The 23,072-nt window shown below is 44.3% G+C and overlaps 2 protein-coding genes across 3 annotated transcripts; one reads left to right on the top strand and one right to left on the bottom strand.

Moving 5' to 3' along the window:
- Positions 1-1,676: 1,676 nt before the first annotated feature.
- Romo1 (reactive oxygen species modulator 1) lies at positions 1,677-4,556 on the bottom strand. The gene is made up of 3 exons (XM_090352261.1): positions 4,452-4,556; positions 4,083-4,213; positions 1,677-1,869 (listed from the first exon to the last, which is right to left on the bottom strand). The coding sequence occupies exons 2-3, from the start codon at positions 4,211-4,213 to the stop codon at positions 1,761-1,763; spliced, it is 240 nt and encodes a 79-aa protein (XP_090208387.1). The 5' UTR covers positions 4,452-4,556; the 3' UTR covers positions 1,677-1,760.
- On the top strand, positions 4,549-22,862 carry Nfs1 (NFS1 cysteine desulfurase). 2 transcript variants are annotated; one of them, XM_090352259.1, is made up of 13 exons: positions 4,550-4,713; positions 5,121-5,230; positions 6,033-6,149; positions 8,111-8,194; positions 8,336-8,488; positions 11,646-11,739; positions 13,355-13,489; positions 14,429-14,586; positions 15,274-15,379; positions 15,461-15,542; positions 17,833-17,916; positions 21,109-21,198; positions 22,170-22,862. In XM_090352259.1, the coding sequence occupies exons 1-13, from the start codon at positions 4,617-4,619 to the stop codon at positions 22,231-22,233; spliced, it is 1,374 nt and encodes a 457-aa protein (XP_090208385.1). In that variant the 5' UTR covers positions 4,550-4,616; the 3' UTR covers positions 22,234-22,862. The 2 variants fall into 2 exon arrangements, with proteins under 2 accessions (XP_090208386.1, XP_090208385.1); XM_090352260.1 differs by lacking the exons at positions 15,461-15,542; positions 22,170-22,862 and having other exon boundaries at positions 4,549-4,713; positions 21,109-21,195.
- The last annotated feature ends 210 nt before the right edge of the window (positions 22,863-23,072 follow it).

Genomic DNA, 23,072 nt, shown 5'->3' with positions numbered 1-23,072 from the left:
GTTACTACTGGGCCTGGAATTCTGGTTGTTTTGGCTTTTTAGGTCAAGGCTAGGGAACTGCCTTAGTATTTTTTTCCTCTTTATTTTCACTTTTAGTGTTTAATCAGTATCTGAGAACTGTCTTTGAGCCTTTTTCTCTCATGACTACTGCTCTAGCCTGCTCTAGCACTTGGGCTATAGCTCCAATTCTAGATTTGTCCTTAATAGGAGATAAGGATTTGAGATTTTCCTGCCAATCTGGCTTCAAACCACAATCCTCAGATTTCAGCCTCCTGAGACATCTTTTGCTCAAAGCTAGCACTACCATTCATGCTACTTTCAGCTTTTGTTTTTTTTTTTTTTGTTTATGTGGCACTGAAGAATCAATACTAGGGTTTCATGCATGCTAGGCAAGCACTTTACCACTAATCCATATTCCCAGCCCCCAGTGAAATTTCTTAAGATGAGAATTCAAGGTTGGGGTTTTTTTGTGGGTGGTTAACAGGATTGTCATTATGTCCATGTAACCCTGGATGTGTTGGAACTCCTGAGTTTCTTGGAAAAAATAGCACATTCAAGTGAGCCACATTTTCTGGAGCATCAAGTGCTCAGTATATACTGTACTTAACCCACATTATCTGCATGAACATTATACTTACCATGTCCTGTTGAACCATTGTCATTAATACGCAATTTGGAAAAAGGTTTCCAATATTTAGCCAGCACAAACAAATAATGAAAATATGGGTAAGGGCAGGGAGTTTGGCCTAGTGGTAGAGTGGTAGAGCCTTGAAAAATCCTGAGGTCAGTGCTCAGGCCCTGAGTTCAAGCTCCAGGACTGGCAATTAAAAAAAAAACAAGGATATAATTTAATCTTCACAATATATATGCTTAGAAAACAGCTTAGGATGACTATGAAGTCCTTTAGCTCTTAAACAGTATTTTTCTCTGGAGGGAAACTATAGTTACTGTAGCTATATTCTGATAGTGCCCTTAATTACTGTTTTCTGTCATCTCAGTATATCATTCCGCTGACTTTGCAAGATCTGACCAAGAAATTCAGAACCAATATAGGCTAGAATGTCTATAAGCATTTTCACAACAACCTGATGAATAGAATTTTAAAATTTTAGTTTGCCTGATTGGATGGTTAGAAAGCTATCTGGGAATTAGCCAGTTGAAAAGTGGTAGTTTGGATTATAAATGTTTCACTGTGGATTTTTTTTTTTTTCTGTGAGTCATGGGGCTTGAACTCAGCCTGGGCACTGTACTTGAGCTCTTCAGCTCAAGGCTACTGCCCTACCCTTAATCCAAGCGCCAATTATTTGGAGCTAAGATTTCAGGTCCTTTTGTGCCCAGGCTGATTTTGAACCTTGATTCTCAGATCTCAGCCTCCTGAGTAGCTAGGATTTACAGGTGCGAGCCACCTCCCCCAGCTTGGATTCTTTTACATAGTCATAAAACCAGAACAAAGGATGTACAAGATTGCCTTATAAAAAAGACGCCAGTACTACCTCTGAATCTTTAAACCTTGAAAAAAATATCAGCACAAAATTGCACAATTAAACTGGCATAGTTGGTATAGAAGTCACCTAATATCCTCAAAGTTTCTACTGTGAAACATACCAAGTCTATTCATTAGTATATCCTTCACATCTACAGTATCTTTGGTCAAGCTGAATAATCACAAACATAACGAGAAGCAAATACTTCATTTTATTATAGTACAAGGGCTGTGACTGATGGGAACGTGTAGATGTAGCAGTCAGCTACTGTCCTGGTTAGCATCGTATGCCCATTCCGATAGCCATGAATGTGCCAAAGGTGCCGCCACTCTGCATCATGGTTTTCCCAATGCCGCCCATCAGCTCCCGGCCCCGCATTCCAATCCTGAGGAGGAAACCAAGATGGGGCCGTATGGGAAGAAAATTACAGTCTATCCTTGTGATGATGTGCAGTACTACTAAAGTCTGGCAATCCTTTTTCCTCATTTGTCTTAGTTGAAGACAACTCTCTGTTTGGTACAGGCAATGAGAAAAAAAAAAAAAGGATCCATCAAGGTCTGTAGGACATTCTGCCGAATGTTTTATCAACTGTCATGTGAAGTAAGTAATAACAGTAGAAAAAACAGGAAAACCAGGTGGATTTTTTTTTTAATTGTGGCACTGGACTTTGAACTCAGATGCCTTGCCACTTAAGCCATGCCCCCAGACCAGAATTTTTCTTGTTGCCAATCCTGGAGCTTGAACTCAGGGCCTGTGCCCTGTCCATGAGCTTTTTCACTCAAGACTAGCACTCTAGCAATTCAGCCACAGCTTCACTATTCTGACTCTTTGGTGGTCAACTGTAGAGAGGAGTCTCAGGATTTTCCTGTTTGGCTGATTTTGAACTGTGGTCCTCAGATCTCATTCTCCTGAGTAGCTAGGATTACAAGCATGAGCTACGGGCACCAAGCAGAAAACCAGTTAGTTTGGTTGGCTTCTTTTCTGTGCCAGTGCTGGGGGAAGCACGAGGGGGGAGCGTGGGGCTTGAATTCAGGACCTGGTTGGCATCCATCTTTTTTGCTGAAAGCTAGTGGTAGAACTCTACCCCTTGAGCCATAGCTTCACTTCCATATTTTTACAGTTAGTTGGAGATAAGAATCTCATTGACATTCTGCCTGTGCAGGAATTCTCAGATTTGAACCTCTTGAGCAGCTTAAGCTACAAGAGCCACCAACAACTAATTGTGTTTGCTTTTGCTTCCAGGATATATGTGACTCAATTCAATATTAGCCAGGAGGTGGGAAACCAAGTGTGCTTGAAGAGAGGGCCTGGACATTGTCCTTGAGCTTTATTGTTCTAAGCCCTCTACTGCTTGAGCCACAGCTGGCTTTCTGGTAATCAACTGGAGATACTAAGTCTCATGGACTTTCCTTACTAGGCTAGTTTTTAATTATGAACCTTAAGATGTCAGTCTCCTGAGTATGATTACAGGTAGGAACCACTGAACTTGGCTTGCCTTTTTTTTTTTTTTTTTTAGGCAGGGTCTTACTATGTATAGCTCAGACTAGTTTGGAACTCCTTTTGTAGTCCAGGTTGGCCTCAAATTTCATATCCTTCTGCTTGCCTCTCCAGAGTGCTAGGATTACAGATATATTTCACCATGCTGCCTTACCTGTCATTTATCAAAGATATTATCATCATTTGGTGAAAACGCAGGGTTTGGATATTATCCTGTAGCTTTTTTACTCAAGGAAGGCTAGCAAAATAACTTGATCTAAACATCCAATTCTGGCTTCATAGTGGTTAAATGCAGATTAGTCTCATGGACTTTCCTAACAGAGTTGGTTTCAAACTGTTATCCTCACATCTTAGTCCCCGAATAGCTAGGATTACAGGTATAAACCACAGGCTTCTGGCTGATGGAACTAATTTGTGGAGTTGAACTTGGGTTCAAGACCCAACTCTGCAATTTGTAGGATAAGTCATGTGTAAATGGACAGACACCACGACATTTACACAACTGTTTTCCTAACAACTTTTAGCATAGTTGCTTAAATAGATTAAGTGTCAGTTAAACAGCAGTTTATAACTGAGAGAAAACTTTTTCTTGTTTCTTCCTTTGTCTTTGGAGACTTGGTCTCCAAGATTCGTGTTGAGTGGCTCGGTATTACAGACGAGATTAAAGAGACTTCAGCCACCATGCCAGGTTTCAGAGTGGTTTATCTGCTTCCTCCCAATATCCTGTTCCCAGGATATTAGAAACTGCTGAATATATTTGTTTCATTATAAGCAACTGGAAGTAAAACTGACAGCCGCAACAGTAAGCAGTTACAAGCATTTACTGTGCAGATTCCTTGCAAAACAAGTGGATGTGGTTCTTAGCCAATGTGGAGGCAGGTGTGACCACAGTGGCTTTACACTGGAGATCCAGCTTCCAACTTGCGTAAAGTAACCCAACTAGCAGAAGGGTCAGAAAGCCATTTTGACCCTGGAGCCTCCGATTCCTAAGCACGGCGGTTCCAGGCCTAAGAGTCGTTCGCCAGTGGGTTCAATTCCGGTTCCAGGGCGACGCAGCTTTGGGAAGTCCCACCCAGAAATCACCCCCACGGCAACCCTCACCTGAGACAGGAAAAGGTGCCAAAGAGCGCTCCGGCCGCCATGCCCACGGCGCAACCCATAACAAAGCCCATCTTCACGCGGTCGAAGCAGCTGGGCTGCGACTGCCCGTAGGGCCCCACTGCCACCGGCATCTGCGGGGTGCGAGGGAAAGGGAAGTGAGGGCTCACCCGCCAGCTCAGGATTCGGGCGGGGTGCGGAGCGGGCCCAAGGGTTCGGGGAGATCAGGGAAGGAAATACGCCTGTAGCCCGACCCCACTCCCTGCTTCGCATTCGACACCCATCGATCGCCACGCGGCACAGCCACAGCCGCCGCCGCCGCCGCTGCCGCCGAGCGCGGGACCCTCCCCCCTTCCCGTCCCCCCATCTCACCTCGCTCTGGGCCTCGGTCGCTCGGCTCCACGTCTCACACGGAAAGCAAGGCGGAGCACACTCGCCGCCCGAGGGATTACTTCCGGAGCGCGAGGCGGGTACTTCCGGGAACCCGAGGGCGAGGATCGTCGCTGGGACGGGCGGTGGGCGCTGCGGCCTGGGAACATGCTGCTTCGAGCCGCGTGGAGGCGAGCGGCTCCGGCTGTGAACGCCGTGCAGGGACTGAGGCCTGCGGACCCCACCCGGGGACTGCGCCTGCGCGGTACGTTCCCAGCCCCTCTCTGCCACCCTCCCCGCAGGCGCCAGCCTTATCCTCGGCACCTCAGCGTCCCGCCTTCCACGCCCCCAGAGCTCGGGGGTCACCTCTGCCAGACACCGGTCCAGGTCCTGTCCGGTCAGGAAGCGTTGAAGGACATGTCGGGCTTTTTCCTCCTCCGCGTTCCTAGTTACCTTTGTCTCTTAGGGCCCTCCTCCCTCACTACCCCTGCTAGTGAACGTCGTCACCCGCGTCCCCCGGCCAGGACCCCGGATCTCCTTTTACAGCGCGCTGAAGAGTCTCTTAAATTTCCCATCTCACCTCCACCCCCACACTGAGCTGTTGACTCGCATGCCCATTTCTTCCTCGGCCACCTCCGCTTGATTGATGGATTGATGATTGACTTTTATCAGTTGCAGATCATGCTCCCCAGTCTGCTATTCCCTCAGACACAGCTGCTGCCCCTGAGGCAGAGTCAGTGCTGCGACCTCTCTATATGGATGTGCAAGCTACAACTCCTTTGGTAAGGATGGAGGGGCAGCTCATCCTTAGCTAGTTTACAGGAAGTTGAGGATTAGAAGCATAAATGTTACCAAAAAAAAAAAAAAAACAAGAGTCTGTACAAGTCGCTTGAGTGTGCTTGTAAAGGGCACTACCAACAGTAGTGAAATATATGTTTTAAGTTCACTAGAAGTGAAACTCACTACATACTAGTTCTTGATCTTGGATAAATTAATTTTAGTATGCAGGCACTATATAGTTGTTGTTAAAGCCTAGGCTCTAGAATTAGCTAGAGTAGCATTTGGCAACTGGGGACTTGACCAAGTATTAAATGGATTAAAAGATATAGCAACCTAGAAAATGATAGATAATTGTTTTATGATTATTATTGTTCATTGAAGATTAAACCCAGGGCCTTGTGCCTGCTAAGTGCACAGTCTGCCTTTATCACTGAGCTTTGCTCCTAGACCCCCATCCCTACTCTCAAGTATTGACTTGAGTTCTCACTACTCTGTTAGAAATGCTATTTGCCAACTCCTTATGAATTACACTGCCTAGGAGAAATGAAAAGAGCAGTAGAAACAGTTGTCACAACAAGACAATGTTTATCAATTACCTGAGGGGTTTGTAAAAGAATATGATTGTGGATGGTTTGGGAGTGGGAGTATGTTAGGTTAATATTGATCCCTGAGGGAATAGAAGAATGTTTGAAGTCTCACCAAGGCAGTGTCCCAAGGGTTGCTTGGGAATGTGTTGAGGCAGAGTTGGAAGGTCTGGGGAGAGGGAGTGGGTCTGACTTGACTGATATATTCTATTCTGCTCAGGACCCTCGGGTACTTGATGCCATGCTCCCTTATCTCATCCATTACTATGGGAACCCACACTCCCGGACTCATGCTTATGGCTGGGAAAGTGAGGCGGCTATGGAACATGCTCGAGAGGTTAGTGCAGAACAATCTCTGAGGTTTGGAAGATGGAACTTCAGTGGCCTGTGGCAGTGGATATATTTTTTTGTTTGTTTGTTTTGTTTTGTGTTTGTGGGTCATGGGGTCTGGGCAGGACATTGCCCCTTGAGCTCATTAGCTCAAGGCTATCTCCCTACACTTGAGCCAAGCCCCACTTTTCTAGAGGTTAATTGGAGATGAGATTCTCAGGTCCTTTTGTGCCAGGGCTGGCTTTGAACTTTTATCCTCAGATCTCAACCTCTTGAGTAGCTAGGATTACAGGCGTGCACCACCAGGCCCTGCCTGGATATGGTATTGAAGAGTGTGTGCATATATGTTTCCACATGCAAGTTGTGGAGCTTGAACTCAGGGCCTGGATGCTGTCCCTTAGCTTTCGCCCTCAAGGCTCACACTCTTGCCACTTGAGCCACAACTTCACTGTCAGCTTTTTGCTGTTTAATTGGAGATACCAATCCCAAGGATTTGTCTGCTTCAAACTGAAATCCTCATATCTTAAGATTCCTGCAGTAGGTTTATAGAGGTGAGTCACTAGATATTTGACTTATATAAAGGGAGAATTTAAGTATGAATTAAATTCGTGTTGATATTAGCATATCTATATGTGTTTAAAACCCATATTATATATATAGGCCAGGTGTGATAGCTCACTTCTGTAATCCTAGCTTCTCAGGAGGCTGAGATCTGAGGATTGTGATTCAAAGCCAGCCTGGGCATGAAAAAGTCACCGAGACTCTTATCACCAGTTAACACCAGAAAATCTGAAACAACATGTGGCTCAAGGCGTAGGGCAGTAGCCTTGAGCTTAGGGACAATACCCAGCCAGGCCTAGAGTTCAAATCCCATGACCAAAAAAAAATTATGCTAGGCACAGTGGCTTTTGCCTGTAATCCTAGCTACTCAGGAGGCTGAGATCTGAGGATCAAGGTTCAAAGCCAGACCAGGCACAAAAGGACCTGAGACTCTTTATCTCCAATTAATCTCTAGAACATGGGAAGTGGGGCTTGGCTCAAGAGTAGGGCAGTAGCCTTGAGCTGAAGAGCTCAGGGACAGCACTGAGGCCAAAATCAAGCTCCATGACCTACAAAAAAAAATGTGTGTGTGTGTATGTGTATGTGTATGGAAATGAACGCCAAAGATACAGAAACAAAGGCCTTTTTTTCTTAATTTTTTTTTTCTAAAAAAATTTTTTTCTTTTTCTGATGATTGTATTCTTTTGTTGGTGGTGGTGGTGGTGGTCATGGGGCTTGAACTCAGGGCCTGGGCCTTTTCCCTGAGCTCTTCAGCTCAAGGCTAGCACTATACCACTTTGAGCCACAGCACCACTTTCATTTTTCTGGTGGTTAATTGGATATAAGAGTCTCACGGACTTTAGTGCCTGGGCTGGTTTTGTTCCAGGATCCTCAGATCTCAGCTTCCTGATTAGCTAGGATTACAGATGTGAGCCACCTCGCCTGGCTTGATCACTGTATTCTTTACCTTATATACGGTGTATTCACATGCACATCTGTGGGAAGTTGGGGAGCTGGCACAGAATCAGGAAAAATAGTGAGAAAATGAAGCAGTGGAGTACACTGGCTGCACTGGACATTGCTAAAAGTGAAATGTGCAACTCATGGATGGAAATGGAAGGGAGGGAATCTCCAAGAAAGTTAACAGCTGATACTACATGAAAGGAAATTTACTTATTACCTGACATATGTAGAGGATACCCCTCTGTACATCACCTCTAAAACAACAATAAAGTAAATTAGAAAAAAAAAGTATGTATATCATAAAATCCTATATATGATCCTAGCCAGACCTGGTGGGTACAGAGCATCTTCATGGGCAGTTGAATGCAGTGAGTTCTTCTTTCTCTAGAGATCTACCTCAGTTGTTTGTAGCTCCTCTTTTGCATGGAGAACTAATGTTATGTATCTTTATTTCTTGGCTTACAGCAAGTAGCTTCTCTGATTGGAGCTGATCCTCGTGAGATTATTTTCACCAGCGGAGCTACTGAATCAAACAATATAGCGATTAAGGTAAGGGAATATATCCTAGTGATAGAGTACTATTTTTGTATGAGAAGAACCTTGAGATACATCCAGCATAATAAATAAGTAATGATGTCTATAGTAATATCAGTCTCTGAACGTAGTTTTTTTTTCATCACCAATTTTTAGGGTGTAGCTAGGTTCTATAGGTCACGGAAAAAACACCTGATCACGACCCAGACAGAACACAAGTGTGTCTTGGACTCCTGTCGTTCACTGGAAGCTGAAGGTTTTCGAGTCACCTACCTCCCAGTGCAGAAAACTGGGATCATTGACTTAAAGGTAGGAGGGGCTCTTGGCAAAGAAACAAAATGGAGGAGCCTTGCTTTCAGGTGTATATCTCTTTGGTGTGGCCTGAAGCTTGAAGATTATTATAGTGGTATGGATGGAGTTTAGATAGACAAACAGAATAAGCAGGCATTTGTTCTCCTTAAGCATTAAATATACATGGTTCTCTTCACTGGAAGAATTGTTTCTCACCTTGGTGGGTGTTTCCTGGTTTGTATAAGAGCCACTGGGAATGTATCCAGGATGTTAGAAATTCACATTTTTTATTTATTTATTTATTTTTTGCCAGTCCTGGGCTTGAGCTCAGGGCCTGGGCACTGTCCTTGGACTTTCTCAAGGCTAGAGCTCTACCACTTGAGCCTTAGCACCACTTCCGGCTTTTTTCTATGTATGTGGTACCGAGGAATCGAACCCGGGTCTTCATGCATGCTAGGCAAGCACTTTAACCACTAGGCCAAACTCCCGGCCCAGAAATTCACATTTTATGGCAAATTTCTGCGTGCCTGGGCTAGCCTTGAACCATGATCCTCAAATCTTAGCCTCCTAAGTACTGTTCTCCCTTTGGTTTTCTTGTTTGTTTTGTTATGTTTTGTTTTTCTTTTTGGTTGGTCGTGGGGCATGGACTCTGGGTATGGGTGCTATCCCTGAGGTTTTCAGCTCTCGGCTACCACCCTATCCCTTGAGCCACAGCGCCACTTCCAGTTTTCTAGTGGTTAATTGCAGAAAAAAGTCCCCGGGTCTTTAGGGTCTTTAGTTCCCAAGTTGGCTTTGAACTGTGATCCTCAGATCTCAGCCTCCTGAGTAGCTAGGATTACAGGCATGAGGTATCACACCCTGCCGGTCCTCTAACTCTTAATCCTCCTGCCTCAGTATTCCAAGCGCTTGGATTGCATGTCATGTTGCCATAATATGTGGGGGGTTTTTGTTTGTTTGTTTTTGTTTTGTTTTGTTTTTGCCAGTCCTGGGGCTTGAACTCAAGGCCTGAGCACTGTCCTTGGGCTTTCTCAAGGCTAGCACGCTACCACTGGAGCCATAGCACCACTTTTGGCTTTTTCTGTGTATATGGTATCTAGGAATCAAACCCAGGGCTTCGTATATGCTAGGCAAGCACTCTACCACTAGGCCATGCTCCTGCCCCATAATATGAGTTTTAATAAGAAATAGGGATTGGGCTGGGTGTGATAGTTCACGGCTGTAATCCTAACTACTCTGGAGGCTGAGATCTGAGGATAATGGTTCAAAGCCAGCCTAGGCACCAAAGTCTTTGAGATTCTTACTTTCAATTAACCACCAGATAACCAGAAGTGATGCTGTGGCTCAAGGGGTAGGGCAGTAGCCTTGAACTGAAACACTCAGGGACAGTACCTAGGCCCAGAGTTCAGGCCCCATGACCGACAAAAAAAAAAAAAGTGTTTTTTTTACGTGTGTGTGTGTGTGTGTGTGTATTTGTATTTTTGTATGCCCACACATGCATATATGTGCATACATGCTTGTCATGAGGCCTGAACTCAGGGTATGAACCCTGTCCCTACTCTTTTGTGCTAACAGCTAGCACTCTACCATTTGACCCATAGCTCCCCTTCCTGCTTTTTGGTAGTTAATTGGAAATAAGAGTCTTACAGATTTTTCTGCCTGGGCTGACTTGGAACTAAAATCTTCAGATCTCAGCCTCCTACATACCTAGGATTGGGCTGGGAGTTTGGCCTAGTGGTAGAGTTCTTGCCTAGCATGCATGTAGACCCAGGTTCAATTCCTTGGTACCACATATATAAAAAAAGCTGAAAGTGGTATTGTGGCTCAAGTGGCAGAGCACTAGCCTTGAGAAAGCCCAAGGACAGTTCCCAGGCCCTGAGTTCAAGCACCAGGATTGGCAAAAATAAAAATAAAAAAAACTAAGTAGCTGGATTACAGGTGTGAAACATCTAAAATGTTTTTTAGACATTTTTCTCTATAGCTGAGGCTAGCCTCAAACTCTTTTCTCAGTTTCATGAATCAGCATATCCATTGTTATCAACCAGATTTTGATTTTTTTTTTTTTTTTTTTTTTGGTACTCTGGGCTTTTTGCTTATCAGGCTGGTGGTTTACCACTAGAGTCCATTTCTAGCCCATGTCAACATGTTTCTGAAATGACTTTGCCAAATGAGGTACAAACAACAAACATTGATAGGGGGAGTAACAAACAACAAAAACGATAGAGGTAGTAAAATTGTAACATATTGTAAAAATGTGTGAAAATGTAACAAGGAAATCTTCCTCTGTATAACTAATGTAAGCTTAAAAAAAAGTGAGAATGGGTCTGGGAGTTTGGCCTAGTGGTACAGTGCTTGCCTAGCATGCACGAATACCCCGGTTCGATTCCGCGGTACCACATACATAGAAAAAAGCTGAAGTGGTGCTGAGGCTCAAGTGTTAGAGCTCTAAAAGTCCAAGGACAGTGCTCAGACCCTGAGCTCAAGCCCAGGACTGGATAAATAAATAAATAAATAAATAAAACTCTTAAAGAAAAAAATAAGAGTAAGCAATGGTTGCTCACACCTAGAATCTTAGCTATTTTGGGGACTGAGACCTGAGGATCATGGTTTAAAGCCAGCCTAAGCAGGAAAGTTCACGTTACTCTTACCTTTAATAAACTACCCAAAAAGCCAGAATTGGAGTGTGGCTCACTGACTGAGTGTTAGCCAAGAGAGAGAGGGAAAAATAAAAAATAAATGAAGCTGAAAGACTGTGCCCTAGCCCTGATTTCAGGCCCTAGGACCATCTCACACACGAAGAAGAAAAATACTAAGGTGTGTACCATGATATTTATTTATTTTTAATTCTGACCAGTTGGTGAATAGCCCTATCAAATATGAAAAATGAAGTGACCATACCATTTTACATTCTCATTAGCTATGTATGAATAACCTACTTTCTCTGCATTCTCACCACCATTTTATATTGTCTCTGTTTTTTAAGTGTTAGAATCAAAGCTATGGTTTCATACATAATATGCAAATACTCTTCCCCTGACTTACATGCCCAGTCCTCTGTTACTTTAACTATTCTGACAGAGGAGAAGTAAAAGGCCTCTTTTACTTTTTAAGTTGCCTGTATTCTAGTTTATCAAGGGCCTTGTTGGCCCTCATTAATCTCCTTTCTCCCTCTTCTTAGGAACTAGAGGCTGCCATTCAACCAGATACTAGCCTGGTCTCAGTTATGACTGTGAACAATGAAATTGGAGTAAAACAGCCAATTGCTGAAATAGGTGGGTGTCATGGCTGTCATGAGCTAAGTCTGACCCTTGCACAGATCTGGAGTTCATTTGTCAAGAACAGGCGTGGATGGCTTTTCCAGCCTGTATGATGATGATACAGTAAGGAAAACAGGGAGAGATTACTTAACTACCTTTTTCTTTGATGTGAGTGGCACAGCCAGTATTTGAGCGTAGATTAGTACCCTTTATGCTTTTGGGGGGGGGGGGGTGTTCATGGGGCTTCAACTCTGGGCCTGAGCATTGTCCCTGAGCTCTGCAGCTCTAGGCTACCGCCCTACACCTAGAACCACAGCCTCATTTCCCCATTTCTAATGATTAATTGGAGATAAGAGTCTCAGGTTCTTTAGTGCCTGGGTTGGCAACCTCAGATCTCAGCCTCCTGAGTAGCTAGGATTACAGGTGTGAGCCATTGTGCCTGGCTACTTTTTTAAATTTGATTTGAAGTTATTGCCAAAAACTGTAAAACTACAATAAAAAGTCTTTTACCCTTCTACTTCCCATTTATCCCCTTTTGAACTCCTTCCTTCCTTCCTTTTTTTCCAGTCCTGGGGCTGGAACACAGTCTGGGCGCTGTCCTTTTTGCTCAAGGCTAACACTCTGCCACTTGAGCTACAGCTCCACTTCCGGTTTTTTCTACGTATGTGGTTCTGGGGAATCAAACCCAGGGCTTTGTGCATGCTCAGTGAGCACACTACCAGTAGGCCATACTACCGGCTCTAAAATATTCTTTTTCTTTCTTTCTTTCTTTCTTTCTTTCTTTCTTTCTTTCTTTCTTTCTTTCTTTCTTTCTTTAACCAATCATGGGGCTTGAACTCTGGGCCTGGGTGCTTTTCAACTCAAGGCTTCAGCCCTACCCCTTGAGCCACAGCACCACTTCCTATTTTCTGATGATTAGTCTCACTGACTTTAGACTTTAGTGCCTGGGCTGGCTTTGACCCTGGATCCTCAGATTTCAGTCTCCTGAGTAGCTAGGATTACAGGCATGAGCCACTGCACCTGGCTTCCTGCAATATTTCTTACTCTTTATGAATTATTAGCCCAAACATGTGTTATTCTTTCCTTATTTTAAGTCAAAATGTGACATATTGAAAGATCAGTGTTGGGCCCAGAGCATGGCTTAGCGGTAGAGTGCTTGCCTAACATGCATAAAGCCCTGTGTTCCATTCCTCGGAACCACATACACAGAAAAGGCTGGAAGTGCTGTTATGGCTCAAGAGGTAGAGTGCTAGCCTTGAGGAAAGTCCAAGAACAGAGCTCATGCTCAGAGTTTTAGCCCCAGGACTGGCCGGGGGCGGGGGGGGGGGGGGAGGCAGGAAAGACCAGTGTTAATAATGTGGAAAGAAGATTGTGCATCAGAATATTTATTTAGTGTTTTTACTTTTGATCTTGAGGAGCAGGGAGAGATGTACAGGGAGAAGGAGGGATAAAAGGAAAGTAGGGATAGGGAGGGAGACTAGGATTAGGAGAATGAAGGGAAACAGGGAATGGGAGAAGATTTGCCATATATTAACCAAGTCATTTACTATGGGTACAAATAATTAATACATTGTGGGACCATTGCCAGATTAATTCTCAATACTATGCTGTATATTTGTTGTTTTCTCAGGGCGGATTTGCAGTTCCAGAAAGGTGTATTTCCATACTGATGCAGCCCAAGCTGTTGGCAAAATCCCCGTTGATGTCAATGATATGAAAATTGATCTCATGAGCATTAGTGGTCATAAAATCTATGGTCCTAAAGGTACTTAGCTCCTCCTAGATTTCCTCTATGAGCTATAAAATTCAGAGGCCTTCATTCCCAGGGCATGAGCACTGTCCTTGGACTTTCTAAAGGCTAGAGCTCTACCATTTGGGCCTCAGCATCACTTCCGGCTTTTTTTTTTTTTTTTTTTTTTTTGTCAGTTGTGAGGCTTGAGCTCAGGGTCTGAGCACTGTCCTTGGACTTTCTCAAGGCTACATCTACCACTTGAGCCTCAGCAGCACCCCTGGCTTTTTGCTATGTATGTGGTACCAAGGAATAGAACCCAGATCTTCGTGCATGCTAGGCAAGCACTCTACCACTAGGCCAAACTCCCGGCCCACTTCTGGCTTTTTTCTATGTATGTGGTACCAAGGAATCAAACCCAGGTCTTCGTGCACTTAAGATTTTCTATTAATTAATTGGAGATAAGAGTCTCACGTTCTTTAAGTGCCCCAGGTGGCATTGATTGGAGATCCTCAGATCTCAGCCTCCTGAGTAGGTAGGATTATAGGCATAAGCCACTTCCAGCTTTTTCTATGTATAAAGTATGGAGCAATCAAACTCTGGGCTTTATGCATGGGGCAAGCACTCTACCACTAGGCCACACTCTGAGCCCCTCCCTCAATTTTTTTTTTTTTTTTATTTTGCCAGTTCCAGGGCTTGAACTCAGGGTCTGAGTACCGTCTTTGGGCTTTCTCAAGGCTAGAGCTCTACCCCTTGAGCCACAGCACCACTTCTGGCTTTTTCTATGTATGTGGTACCAGGGAATAGAACCTGGGTCTCTGTGCATGCCAGGCAAGCACTTTAACCACTAGGCCAAACTCTTGATCCCTCAACTTTTTTTATTCAACATAGAAAATTTAAAATACTATTTTGATTCTTTGTTAGGTTATAATCTATTTATACATGTGTTTCTTTTTAACAAACTTTGCTTCCTAGGAGTTGGTGCCATCTACATCCGCCGCCGGCCCCGAGTGCGTGTGGAAGCCCTGCAGAGTGGAGGGGGGCAGGAGCGGGGTATGCGGTCTGGGACAGTGCCCACACCCTTGGTGGTGGGACTAGGGGCTGCATGTGAGGTGGCACAGCAAGAGATGGAGGTATGGGGAGAACAAGTCCATTTCACGCTTCTTACCCTGTGCCCAGGTCTCTTATTTAGTAGCATTTCATCAAGACTGAGTCAGATTTATGTTGGAAGAGGAGGTTTAAGGGAATCGTACTGCTAGGCACCAGTGGCTCATGCTTATAATCCCAACTACTCAGGAGGCTAAAATCCAGCCTGGGCAGGACTGTGAGATTTCATCTCCAAAATAACCAGCAAAAAAATCAAGCTAGAAATGTGGCTCAAGTGGTAGAGCTCTTCCTGAGAAAGCAACCAGAACAAGCATGAGTTCAAATTCTATCCAAAGAGAGGGAGAGAGAGAAAGAGAGAGGGAGGGAGAGAGGGAAAGAAGGAAGGAAGGAAAGAAAGAAGGAAGGAAGGAAGATCTTGCCCTATTGAAGTGCTGCTGGCTCTTTATCCTGAGGGAGATGTCAGGGGTTCTAAAACCTATACCTTGTAATAGTCATGACCTCCTTTCTTTCTGCATTGTCACCACCTTTCTGTTTAGTTATTAAGCACACCATACACTATTCAATGCTAGATGCAGTGGACTTACCAGCAACAGAAAATGGTATTTGGGTCTGATTCATTGTCACTCCTAGGTAGAAGGGAAGAGCTTTTCAAGCTGTTTGATTCTGAGCCAGTTAGTTTAACTAATGGTTAGACCTCCCCTTCTTCCCCTTAGTATGACCATAAGCGGATCTCAAAGTTATCAGAGAGGCTGATACAGAAGATAATGAAGAGCCTTCCAGATGTGGTGATGAATGGGGACCCTGAACAGCACTACCCAGGTTTTGACCTACTCTCTCAATCTGCATTCTGGAATAGGCTGAGACTCTGAGTTCACTCTCATAAGTGTTTCTCTTCCCTAGGCTGTGTCAACCTCTCCTTTGCATATGTGGAAGGAGAGAGTCTGCTGATGGCACTCAAGGATGTTGCCTTATCCTCAGGGAGGTGAGCCCCAGCAGATAGACAGGGACTGTGATAGCCTAGCCAGACTGATTAGTCTGGCTTCTTAGTGCTATCTAGGTTATTAAGCCTCCCTCCTATTATGGAGAAGACAAATACAAGAGGTTTTTTTGTTTTGTTTTTTTTCCTCCCCAATCCTAGGGATTGACCTTAGGACCTGTCCCTGAGCTTCTTTGTGCTCAAGGTTAGCACTCTACCACTAGAACTGTAACACCATTTCCCACTTTTTCTGAGCAGTTTATTGGTGATAAGTCTCAGGGACTTTTCTGTCTGTCTGGCTTCAAGTTACCATCATCAAGCTAAGCACTGGTAGCTCCTGCCTATAATCCTAGCTACTCAGGAGGCTGAGATCTAAATCGAGATTTTTTTTTTTTTTTTTTTTTTTTGCCAGTCCTGGGCTTGAGCTCAGGGCCTGGGCACTGTCCTTGGACTTTCTCAAGGCTAGAGCTCTACCACTTGAGCCTCAGCACCACTTCCGGCTTTTTTCTATGTATGTGGTATCGAGGATTCGAACCCGGGTCTTCATGCATGCTAGGCAAGCACTTTAACCACTAGGTCAAACTCCCTGCCCTCTAAATCGAGATTTAAAGCCAACTAGGCATGAAAATCCATGAGACTCTTATCTCCAATTAACCACCAGAAAACCAGAAGTGGCACTGAAGCTCAGAGTGGTACACCCTAGCCTTGAGCTGAAGAGCTCAGGGACAATGCTCAGGCCCGGAGTTCAAGCCCCATGAACAAAAAAAAAGAAAGAGGGACTGGGAGTTTGGCCTAGTGGTAGAGTGCTTGCCTAGCATGCACAAAGACCTGGGTTCAATTCCTCGGTACCACATACATAGAAAAAAGCTGGAATGATGCTGAGGCTCAAGTGGTGGAGTGCTAGCCTTGAGAAAGTCCAAGGACAGTGCTCAGGCCCTGAGCCCAAGCCCAGGACTGGCAAAAAAAAAAAAAAAAAAAAAAAGAAAGAAAAGAAAGAAAGAAACTTTCATCCTCCAATCTCTGCCTCCTGAGTAGCAAGGATTATAGGCTTGAGCCATCATTGCCCTATTCAGAAGGTCTTGATTCATAGGAAAGGTTGTCTCTCCCTTCCCCACCCCCCCAGTCATGTGGCCTGTGCTCTTCAGCTCAAGGTATTGCCCGACCCTAGGAGCCACAGCACCACTTCTTGTTTTCTGGTGGTTAATTGGAGATAAGAGCCTCATGGACTTAAGTGCCTAGGCTGATTTTGAACTGCATTCCTCAAATCTCAGCCTCCTGAGTAGCTAAGATTACAAGCATGAGCCACCGTGCCCAGCTGGGAGAAGTTGTCTTTTTGCTGGCAGGTTATATCCTAAGTTCACCTTCAAAGGACTTCCTTGGAGAATTTTTTTTTCATTATTTTTTATTTTTATTTTTTGAGGGTGTTGTGGGGCTTGAACTCAGGGTCTGCGCACTTTCCCTGAGCTTTTAAAAGTGCTCAAGGCTAGTGCTCTACCACTTTGAACCACTTCCATTTTTCTGGTGTTTGATTAGAGATAAGAGTCTCACAGGGCCGTTAGTGTGACCTAGTTGTAGAGTGTCTACCTAGCATGCATGAAGCTCTGGGTGTTATTCCTTGGTACTACATACACAGAAAAAGCCAGAAGTGTGGCTCACAGGGTAGAGCACTAGCCTTGAGAAAGCCCAAGGCTAGGTTTGGGGTTCTAGACCCAGGACTGGTCCAAAAAAAAAAAAAAAAAAAAAGCCTCAGTCTTTTTGAAGGCTGGGCTGTCTACAAACTGTGATCCCCAGATCTCAATCTCCTAAGTCATCATTATTAAAGGCATGAGCCACTGGTGCCTGGAGCTTCTTGGGATAAATGTGATGGCTTCTGTGGGCCCAAGAGTTAGATCTGTTCTGAGGCTGCACTGAATTGTGTTGCCCTCCTCAGAATTGAAAAATACTCCCAACAAGGGTTCAGTTGCACTCTGGACTCCGACAAATACCTGCTATGCTGGGGAAGTGAGGACAGAGTTCTTTGCTGCCTCTTTTTGTGAGATTCAAACAAAGGGTATCATCTGTCAAGACTTAGTGGTATCCCTCCTCAAGGAAGTTGTCCATATAAGGGTTAGAGGAAGTAGGTTCCCATTTTAGGATTTAGGGGGCAGCATCAGGCCCTGTGGTCTTGGCAAATTAAGTCTCTTTTGTTCGGTGGTATAACTGAAGGTCACTGTTAAAAAAGAGGAAGACTGGGGGTGGGATGGGCTGAAATCAGTTGTTGATGAAGAACTGAGAAAGTGTGGTGTCTCTTTCACAGTGCCTGTACCTCCGCCTCTCTGGAGCCTTCATATGTCCTTAGAGCAATTGGCACAGATGAGGATTTAGCACATTCTTCTATCAGGTCAGTAGTTCAGCTGCAACATTTTTCTCCTCTCAATATTTTTTATATATTAGCTATCCAGAGGGATTCATTGTGACATTTCCATGCTTGTATACAAAGTAGTCTAATCAACACTCGCCTTCTTCCTTATCCCTTACCTCCTTCTCTCACAATCTCATAAAGTTCTACCACTATTCTATTTTCATATATGGTGACAGTTTATTATAATCACATTCATTTTTTTTTTTTTTGCCAATCCTGGGCTTGAGCTCAGGGCCTGAGCAGTGTCCTTGGACTTTCTCAAAGCTAGAGCTCTACCACTTGAGCCTCAGCACCACTTCTGGCTTTTTTCTATATATGTGGTACTGAGGAATTGAACCTGGGTCTTCATGCATGCTAGGCAAGCACTTTACCACTAGGCCAAACTCCCAGCCCCTCACATTTCATCTTTTACCTTCCTTAGGTCAAGTACTCTCTTTCCTTTGACTTTCTTTTACTTTCTACCTTCTTTTTCTTTGCTTTTTCTTCTTTTTTTTGGGGGGGGGGGTTGATTTTAAAGCTTGAACTCTGGGCTTGGGTGCTGTCCTTGAGCTCTTCAGCTCAAGGTTAACATGCTACCACTTGAGCCACAGTGCCACTTCCAGTTTTCTGGTGGTTAATTGGAGATGAGAGTCTCCCCAGTCCAGGTGTGGTGGCTCAAGCCTGTAATCCTAGCTAGTCTGGTGGCTGAGATCTAAGGATTGCCATTCAAAGCAAGCCTGAGCACTAAAGAATGTGACTCTTTTTTTTTTTTTTTTTTTGCCAGTTCTGGGCTTGAGCTCAGGGCCTGAGCACTGTCCTTGGACTTTCTCAAGGCTAGAGCTCTACCACTTGCGCCTCAGCACCATTCTAGCTTTTTTGTATGTATGTGGTACTGAGGAATCGAACCCGGGCCTTTGTGCATGCTAGGCAAGCACTCTACCACTAGACCAAACTCCCGGCCCCAAGAATGTGAGACTGTTATCTCCAAATAATCACTAGGAAATAGGAAGTGTGGTTGTGGCTCAGGGGTAGGACGGTATCCTTGAGCTGAAGAGTTCAGGGACAGCACCCAGACCCAGAGTTCAAGCCCCATGACCCATTAAAAAAAAAAAAGCGGGCCGGGAGTCTGGCCTAGTGGTAGAGTGCTTGCTTGCCTAGCATGCATGAAGACCAGGGTTCGATTCCTCAGCACTCCACATACATAGAAAAAGCCAGAAGTGGTGCTGGGGCTCAAGTGGTAGAGTGCTAGCTTGAGAAAGCCCAAGGACAACGATCAGGCCCTGAGCTCAAGCCACAGGACTGGCAAAAAAAAAAAAAAAAAAGTTCCTAGAGGGCAGGGAGTTTGGCTTAGTGGTAAGAGTGCTTGCCTAACATGCACGAAGACTAGGGTTCGATTCCTCAGTACTGCGTACTTAGAAAAAGCCAGAAGTTGTACTGTGGCTCAGAGTTCTAGCCTTGAGGGAAAAAAATCCCAAGGACTGTGCTTAGGCCCTGAGCTCAAGCCCCAGTACTGGCAAAAAAAAAAGAATAGTGTCCGGGAGTTTGGCCTAGTGGTAGAGTGCTTGCCTAGCATGCACGAAGACCGGGCTTTGATTCTTCAGTACCACATACATAGAAAAAGGCAGAAGTGGCACTGTCACTCAAGTGGTAGAGCTCTAGCCTTGAGAAAGCCCGAGGACAGTGCTCAGGCCTTGAGTTCAAGTCCCAGTCTGACCCCCCCCCCCAAAAAAAGTCTTATGGGACTTTCCTGCCTAGGCTGGCTTAGAACCATGATCCTCAGATGTCAGCCTCCTCTGTAGCTATAATTACAGGTTAGAGCCACTGGTGCCACCTCCCTTATTTTGAGATAAGGTCTTCCAAGTTACGGGAAGACCTTGAGGCAAAATCTCTAATCTTAGCCTCCCTACTGCTGGGATTATAGGTGATCTATCCCACAGTAGTTGAATTGGAACAGTTCTTACATGTATCCTTTCTTTTCTTTTTTTTTTTTTTTTGATTTTTGAATATTGAGCCTAGTGCTTCATGCATTGCTAGGCAGACACTCTACTAATTTACACTTCCTGCCCTAAAGACATTATTCTTTTTTTTTTTTTTTTCCTTTTGGGTGGGGTCAGTGGTGGGGCTTGGACTCTGGGCCTGGGGTGCTATTCCTGAGCTCTTCAGATCAAAGCTACTGCCCTACCCCTTGAGCCCCAGGCCACTTCCAGTTTTCTAGTGGTTAATTGGAGTTAAGAGTCTCACTGTCTTTGTGCTTGGCTGGCTTTAAACACTGATCCTCAGATCTCAGCCTCCTGAGTAGCTAGGGTTACAGCCATGAGCCACCACGCCTAGCTAAGACATTACCTTTTTTTTTTTTTTTTTTGCTAGTCCTGGCCCTACCACTTGCTCTACCACTTGAGCCACAGCACCACTTCTGGCTTTTTCTATGTAGGTGGTACCGAGGAATGGAATCTGGGTCTTTGGGCATGCTTGGCAAGCACTGTAACACTAGGCCAAATTCACTGCCCAGACATTACCCTTTTTAAAAATTCCTTTCGTTCTCTTTCATTCCTTCCTTGCTTTCCTCCCACCCATCTTTCCCCCTCTCTCTCCCATCCTTCCTTTCTCTCACTTTTTTTCCTTCTTTCTTTTTCTTTTTCTTTTTTTTCCAGTCCCGGCCCTTTTTCTCTCTCCTTGATTTTTTTTGTGGAAGTTTTTTTGTTTGTTTGTTTTTCCACCAATTCTGGCTTGAACTCTGAGCCGAGCTCTGTTCTTGGGCTTTCTCAAGACGAGTTCTCTACCACTTGAGCCACAACACCATTACAGGCTTTTTTTTACGTATGTGGTACAAAGGAATCAAACCTAGGTCTTTGTGCATACTAGGCAAGCATTCTATCAGTAGGCTAAACTCCTGGCCCTTTGTGACAGTTTTTAGTGCAGAGATTCTGAGACTTGACTAAGAATCACCTGGGAAATTCATGAAAGATGACAATTTCTGATTCCCGCCCCCCCAACCCAACATAATATACACACTTAGGCTGTCAGCAGGAGAAGAAACTTCTCAGGTGATTCTAATATCTTGATCCAGGTAACATGTTATGAAAAACTGTCCTAGACAAGTCGTACCTCGTTCTCTCCATGAAGGTCCTCAGGGAGTATTGGACAAGAGCATTGTCCCAGTGCCTGCTCTAACAGTTCTTCCTACCTCTTCAGGTTTGGGATTGGCCGCTTCACTACAGAGGAGGAAGTGGACTATACTGTGGAGAAATGTATTCAACACGTGAAGCGTCTTAGAGAAATGAGGTACGCACAGATGAGTCAGACTTTTTGAAGTTTTAGTGCTTACTTCTCCTTTGTCTTTAGACTGTGTATTCACACTTCAGAGACCAAAGAACTAAGCAGGGCACTGGTGGCTGGTACCTGTAAATCTAGCTAATCAGGAGGCTACCCAGGTCCTGAGTTCAAGCCTCAGTAACAACCCCCTCCCCCCTCACAAAATAGATTTTAGCCTGGTACCCATAGCCTTTGACTTGTACAAGCCACATATATGTTGTGGCTCTTAGTAAAGGGCTAAAATTTGCTACTTGTACTGGTCAAGAATATTGATTCCTCTAGGAAAACTGTCTGTTTTAGAAGTGGGATGAAAATTTAAAGAATAAACTATCCCTGATTAAATCCATTGTGTCAGAGTCTTCTTGACCTGAGATACCTGTTTAGTCCTGTTTGTTGGCATAGGCTAGAATCAGGACTTTCAGGCAGTTGGAAAATATTCAATCATTTGTTTATTTTTAAGCAATTGTACAAAGGAGTTATAATTCCATGAATAGAGTGTACAATGCTTTTTTTTTTTTTTTTTTGGTGGGTCATAGGGGCTTGAACCCTGGGCCTGAGCACTGTCCCTGAGCTCTTCAGCTCTAGGCTACTATCCTAACCCTGGGGCCCAGCTCCATTTTCCTTTTTCCAGTGATTAATTAGCAATAAGAGTCTCACATTCTTTAGTGCCTGGTATGGCTTTGAACCATGATCCTCAGATCTCAGCCTCCTGAGTAGCTAGGATTGCAGGCATGAGCCATCACACCCGGCTAGTACAATGCTTCTTGACAATGTCACCCCTTCCTTAACTTTCCCCCATGGTGAAGACTTACTAAACTCTTGCTTTGAGGTCCACAAGGGCAAAGAAGGAAGAAAGTAAGTCATTGCTTTGTGCCTCAGAGCCAGTGGTGCCTGTTTCCTTACAAGCCTTTACTCATTCAAGTGTCTCTTCTCTTTGGCAGTCCTCTTTGGGAGATGGTTCAGGATGGCATTGACCTCAAGAGCATCAAGTGGACTCAGCATTAGAAGTCTTTATGCTGCCTTGTTCTTCCTGCCTCATTGAACAGCCTGGTACATGGCTACACCCAAAGGATGTTCCTTATTCAACCAAAATTGGAATAGCCCAGTTGACTTCAGCACAGCCTACTTCCAAGTCAGGACAATATCTTTCTCTAGCCTCAGCCCCTTTGTAGGTAAACCTTCCCTATTTTTCTTCAGGAGTCCCTCTCGATCATACAGTGTATGGACATTCTTATCCTGAGGCAGAAGACATGTTTGTTGCTGGTGTATCTATCCTTCGTGAGGAGAGCAAGAGGAACTGGAGGATGGCTCTTTGTTCAGGGATTGTGTTTTTCTATGTGGACATTTAAATCATCTCTTTCTGCTGTCAGCTGGACTGGCTTCTTTGGCAACAAACATTATCAGTTTCAATTTAATTTTTTTTGTGGCTCAAAGAACATCTCTTTATATTGACAATAGTCTAAGAAGCTTCTTAGACTTGTCCCCATTCTGTTCTCCTCCCCCCTTTATTTTTCCTTACTAGAGAAAATAATACCTATCTATTATACCACTCATTCTAATAATTTATGTTTCTTTTCTTAAAATTTGTTTAACTTAAACACTGGGGAAATAAATTTACTTTCTTTTGACTATGATTTTTTGAGCGCCTGAACACAGCTGCAGCCACCTTAGGGAAGAAGATTACGCCAACTGATGTCTATCAATTACTCAGCTTCAGATTTCTTCATTTAACAATTATTTGAAATCCTGCCAAGACCTAGTCTTGGTTCTGAGTATTGGGGTTATAATGGTTAAGTGGTTAATGTGGACCAAAGGGAACACTATCTTCTTCAGCTTGCTTGCTT

The sequence above is a fragment of the Megascapheus bottae genome, chromosome 18 (genome assembly GCF_031878675.1).
Source record: "Megascapheus bottae isolate mThoBot1 chromosome 18, mThoBot2.hap1, whole genome shotgun sequence".
Lineage (NCBI taxonomy): Eukaryota > Metazoa > Chordata > Mammalia > Rodentia > Geomyidae > Megascapheus > Megascapheus bottae.
The sequence above is the reverse complement of the archived record's forward strand: the minus strand, read 5'-3'. Positions and strand labels throughout refer to the sequence as shown.